This window comes from Lepidochelys olivacea, assembly GCF_965140295.1.
Source record: "Lepidochelys olivacea isolate rLepOli2 genome assembly, chromosome: 2".
In the NCBI taxonomy this organism is placed as follows: Eukaryota; Metazoa; Chordata; order Testudines; family Cheloniidae; genus Lepidochelys; species Lepidochelys olivacea.
Window position 1 is genome coordinate 21,425,603 of NC_140412.1, and position 5,773 is coordinate 21,431,375.

A 5,773-nucleotide genomic window follows, 5' to 3' on the forward strand; every position below is an offset into this window, starting at 1 on the left:
AATGACTCCCAGCCCCAACCTGCTCTAACCATTAGTTCCCCCATGCCTGACAGAGCTGGGGAGAGAATCCAGCAGGCCTGACTCCCAGTCCCCCCTGCCCCGCTATAACCAATAGACCCCATTCCTTTGCCAGAACCGGTCAAGTCTCTGTCCCACCAGCAGCAAGAGCTGGCGGGGCGGGGGAGGGGGGCGGTCTGTGCTGGGGATGCTCAATCATCTAGCTGCAGCAGACACATATGGTGAGAAAACCCAGCTGTTTCTGGAAATACTTCTGACCCCAGAACACAAGAAAACCAAAAAAGTGTTCAAAACAGTCAAAGCAATGCTCAGCAAGAAATGGGAGACGACCGTGACGCGTAACCTAAACCCAGACGTATTGGTACTGAATATTATTTTTGGGATGTTATCCAGGTGTTTTACCGCTTTCCTGAAGGAGAAGCAGACCATTATGCCAGTGTTTCAACATTTTCCGCTAAAGATGAACTTTCAAATCTGAAAGGGGAATTTACTATTTACATGAACTTGCCTAATCCTGACAATGAGAAACTGGATGTGCTGGCTTTTTGGAACAGTCATCAAGACACACTGCCCAACTTTAGCAAAGTGGCATGGTGAGCTTTGAGTGTACCCCCTGTATCTATTGATGCAGAGTGCATATTTTGAAACTTGGACTACCTCTAAGCCAGCAAGAGGTTCCACATGAGTAAGGATACTTTGAAGAAAATTATGCGAGCATATGCAAACCAGGATTTCTGGAAAAAACCACTAGCTCTGAGAGATACAAAATATAAAAAGTTTCATTATACTGTAGTAAAATGTGTATATTACAACATATTTTTTTCTATTTTTCCTGTTTGTTTTTTTTATTTTTAACCTAATTTCATCCCAGTTTTAATGTCTGGAAAAAATCCTGGTTTTTTTTTTACTAATAAAAACTGAAAATAAGGAATAGTACTTAAAAGCAAGTATATAGAGCTATAGGCTTTCCTTTGAACTGGACCAGAATCCAGATAAACCCTGTCAAAATTTCTAATTGCAATTGACCTGGATGAAAGTTGCTCAGCAGTATATAACCTAGTGTTGGTGATGAATTCTAGGCTCCTCGGGGAGAGCGAATGGTGGGAATATTGGCCACTGTCCTCCTGATCTCAAAAATGACAGGCAGGAACAGACAAAATCTTCCAAGCACCAATGGTTTTGGCCATGTTAGCAGGGAAGCGTCATTCATCCATTCTAGTGTGGAACACATCAGACAGGTGCTATGGTGACAGAAACTCTCAGACTTAGTGGAGGAACAGAAATAGCTATGAGGGTGAAGCAGAACCAACAAGAGAAAAAGGAATCTTCTTATGGTAAATCTGCTGACTGCAGAGGTTAGGAACAAAGACAGAGAGACAGTACACGTGGAAAGAAAGCCCTTTTCTAGAGCCTATTAATAATGACAGTCCAGTCACATAGCAACTGAAATGCAAACAGAACATTTGACCGCCAGGGGCTTAGTTTACCAAAGCTGCAAGGAATGTATTTCTCAGTAGCTATACCGAAGCTATTTTTCACACCCAGAAGAACAAGTTCAAAGCTAACCACTCAAACTGGACTCCCTTTCCCTACGGAAAAGAATAGCCTTCCCCACCATAAAAGTGGCTGTTATTGGACAGCACTCACTACTATTCTCATAGTCAGAAAGAAACACGATAGCCCTCCATTACAGTTAGCAAGACCAGTTTTTCACAATCACCCTTCTCTAATTATCACCTAGAGGAAATAATCCAATAAAGCACAGCCTTAACCAGCACCCTCCACCCCCGCCAGTCACAGGGCATTCCAGTGCATTGTCCTCTAAGTGCTGGTTGCTGCAATTTGGCCTTCGCAAGAGAGCACTACAAGAAGCCTCGTGAGCAGAACCTGGCTCGCAACTCTACCCTCCACGGCCCTCTTCAGTAGGCTGCCTCTCAAAGCAAAGCTGCTCAAAGTAGCCATCCCCTTTCATTTGCATAAACTGAAGACACAGGCAGGCCACTCCACCAATCTTCTCCCTGCTCCCTTCTCTGCAATGCCTAAGACAACAGTCCTCTAGCTGGCCAACCCAAGAGTTCTCTCGAACTACAGCCTATGCAGTTTGGGACACTCAGAGCACATTTCTTTGGCACCAGAGACCAAACTGGAGAAAGTCAGCCATGGGGAGCCAGGCTCTCCAAGGAGGGGTGTTTTCTGAACCTGAGGGCCAGTCTTACCATTCTCCAAGGAGCAGGAGCTCCCAGTTTTTCTGGAAACCACCCCAGAAGGTTTGACTTAAAAGCAAGTATACATAGCCATAGGCTTTCCTTTAAACAGACCAGAGTCTGGATAAACCCAGTCAACATTTTTAATAACAAAAAGGACAACAATAATTTTAGTGTTTGTTTTTTTATCCTACTGTTCCTAGAATATGAGGGAGCAAGGAGGGTGAGATAATATTGTTTCTTGTACCAGCCTTTGCTGGATGAAATTAGTTAATTTTTTAGGTGCACAGAGCTCTTCTTCAGTTCCAGAGAGGGCAGGAGAGATTTTGAGCAAAATATACATTTAGACAGTTTTTTAACCAAGAGTGGTACGGCTTCTTGGAGGCAGTCACTTGTAATGAATTGGTTGATTGAGGGTTAATTGTTTAAGCATAAAGGGCTTGAAGTGGGCATTTCAGGATACCAGTCAGTCTGGTGTGTTACAAATTCTTGCAAAAAGCCATTAAAAGAGAGTTCCTGTTAAGTCCATGATTTTTGGTGTCTAACCGTGTTATTAATTTTAGTTCCCAGGCTCGCCTTTTGAGGTGTTGTGCAGGTTTTCTTTGAGGATAAGTATTGAAAGATGACCATGGAATGTTGCATTGTGAAAAGTGTTTGCCCCTTTATAGCAACATCTGAGGGTGCAACTCCAGGGGGCAGCAGGACTGACTCGATGGATACCACTGAGGGAAAACCTTCTGCCGGCAGTGCTCGGGGCAAGCCCACCCCTACATTGAAATGGAATAAGCAAGCACCCAAAGAATAATGAGTTGTTATCCCCATGCACTAATAGTAATAAAATGCATTTAAACCTATAATTAAATGATACCATTGCAATAAACAAAAGGTTTCTTAAAAAAAACTTAAGGACAAAGAACACCCTCACAAACCCAAAAAGGGAAATAATGACACAATAAGAGAAACACACCACAGATTCCCTCCTCTGCAGGGACCTCCCTTTCACTTCTGGCTCCAGTAGACACAGCAACTCACCACACACCCCAAATTCAAGCAACTCATACTGCCCACACAAAGAGCTCATCCTGCACTTATCCAGGGCACAGATATCAACAGCAAATATTTGTCATTGCTGAGTTTGATATTAAAGTTTTCTGTAACCCATAGCCTTAATGCCAACCTCAGCAGCCTTTGCATATATTTACTGTTGACATATGGGCACTGGGTATGTGGGTGATGTGGCCCTTTGTTGGTGTGGAAAGTATAAGGAACAGCTCTACACAGGCTCAGAACTGTGGATGGAAAAGCCCCTACTCAGGGCACCATGCTGCCCTTCCCATGCTCCAGCCATACGGGCTCAAAGTAAGAAGGGGAGGTTCAGGAGCAGAATCTCACCAGCACACCATAGCTGCCAGTGATGGTGTTGAACTCTATCTTTGGCAGTTTTGATTATGGAGGCATGTCAGAATGGCACTGTCAACAGGAAGAAGCAGCATATTTCAGGGTCACACAGGGACTTTAGTAGAGGAGGAAAGACATTAATTCTGGAAGCTGCATCCCCATTCCGATTGCAAAGACGTCTTGGCAACCAGTCATCCTTCTGCAATGAATATCCTGAACTCTTCTCTGGAGGATTCAGGCAACTTGTCTGTGACTGATTAATCTCAAAGTATGATTTTGTGAATGGGGAGAACAGCACCTGCTGATTTGCAGTGCTCAGTTGTAAGGATGAGATCAAATAAATTTTCCTCCCCATCAAATCCAACCTCTTACATGCGTGTCCTTAGGCATGGATTTATATCTCCCATGAAACAATCTCTCTTTAGTTGTCATTACAACAAGGGAGTTAGAGGTTGGATGAGAATAGGACCACTCAGAACTTTGCACAGGAACATAGTGTCATTTGGCAGTACATTTGTCCCTGTCGCAGGTAAGGAAGCAGGGGTATGCCACGATCTTTGCGGATTCCAATAGTACTTCATTTATAGGGAGAGCTACCATTTCTGGGGCCAAGGACTGCAGAATGTCTACCAACTTCTGTGTATTTTCCTGCACAAACTCAGCGTGAATACCCAAGATTGAAGCCATTCGCCTCAGAAGATCCTGATGTGACTTAAAATCCTCAGGCCCGAGAGAAAGACTCTGGTATGAGTTTCAGCCTGATACCCCTCAGGTGCTTTGGCAATTCTGAAAGGATGTTGGTTAAACCTACAGGGTGAAAAATCCTGATCCTATTGAAAGCAATGGCAAAACTCATATTGGCTTCAACGGGGCCAGGATTTCACCTGTCAAGTGGGATTTTCAAAAGTGCTCAGGAGGAGGAGGGATAGGGCAGTATGGGTCCCTGGTGCCCCTTGATGGGGGATACCACTCTTAAAGGGGAATTTCCTGTTTGAGTGTGCGTGGAGCTCATCCTTGTAGTAAAACTTCAATTTACTTCAATGGGAGGAAAGTTAGGCCACGGGTGAGTGCTTAAATCCAACACACAGCTTCAAAAAGGGGAGTTGAAAATGCAGAGTTATGCCCTTTCTTTATCAAGTCAAAACTGCACGCAAAACTGAAATTATTCTTCATTTTAAAATCTAGATAAGACCTCTTCAGCTTTTCTCATAGGATAGTTCTAGTATTTGATGATCTAACTCAAACCTTTTAGATTTATACGAACCTTTATTATAGCAACTACATTGTTTAGCCTGAATTTGCTGAGCATCTAATACAACCATGGGAGTAAGTTCAGCTTTTACTTTCAGGTGGTAATGGGATGTTATGTGGTGCTTGTATTTTTAGTAACACACGGGGGTTTATGTCACTGTTACCTATTTTAAATAGATCCCAGTTCATTTAACACCTCATTATGTTTGTTAAGAAATGTTTTGTATCTTGTTCTGTAGACAAATTATACATCCATTTAATTAAGTTACATTTGCAAGTTGCTCTTCAACACAAGCACACACAGGATTTCCTGTTTCCCTATTACAAACTCTAATAAGTATTTTCCTTCAGTATCCGTCCTTAGGCCCAGACTCAGAAAGGTTCTTAAACACGTGTGTAACTTTAAGCATGTTAGTGGTCCCTGCTAAATCAGGGCCTTACAACATTCATTACCCAGAGAAAGTGACAAATCTACAAATGAACAATAAGCATCATAACTTTATTTAAGTTAGTTAGCTGGGGGTGCATATTTGGCTCAGGATCTTCAACCCCTGATTTACAGGAGACTGATTGCAAAGAATATTTAAATATAAAACATACATTAAGAATACATTAAACTAATCCATAATATTTCAAAAATTAGACTCCACAAATTATGAAAATACTTTAAATGCTGAAAACTTTGAAAACCCTTAGAGTGGCATTGTTTAATTTTTATATATAAACATATTTGAAAATATTACTGTTTTCCCTTTGTGTAAAGTTATCAGTTATTAATGTAGCAATGTTTAATTTCAATAGGGTATGAAGAATGATATTGGTTAGAAAAATATACATATTTCTATTTTCACTGGAAAAAAGGTAATTTGAAATATTTATCAAATAAAGTATTAAAAGTCTCT

At 41.7% G+C, this 5,773-nt stretch overlaps 1 protein-coding gene across 2 annotated transcripts in view; it reads left to right on the forward strand.

The window, feature by feature from the left end:
• WASHC5 (WASH complex subunit 5) overlaps positions 1-5,773 on the forward strand; it is a 69,944-nt gene that overhangs the window by 49,013 nt on the left and 15,158 nt on the right. Inside the window, exon 30 of one of the 2 annotated variants that reach the window (XM_084619526.1) lies at positions 5,673-5,711. The exons of the other annotated variant lie outside the window; for it this stretch is intronic. Within the exon in view, the coding sequence (XP_084475652.1) occupies positions 5,673-5,696 (24 nt within the window). The 3' untranslated portion in view covers positions 5,697-5,711. Of the gene's footprint in view, positions 1-5,672; positions 5,712-5,773 lie in introns of those variants that run through there. 2 annotated transcript variants of the gene reach the window in all.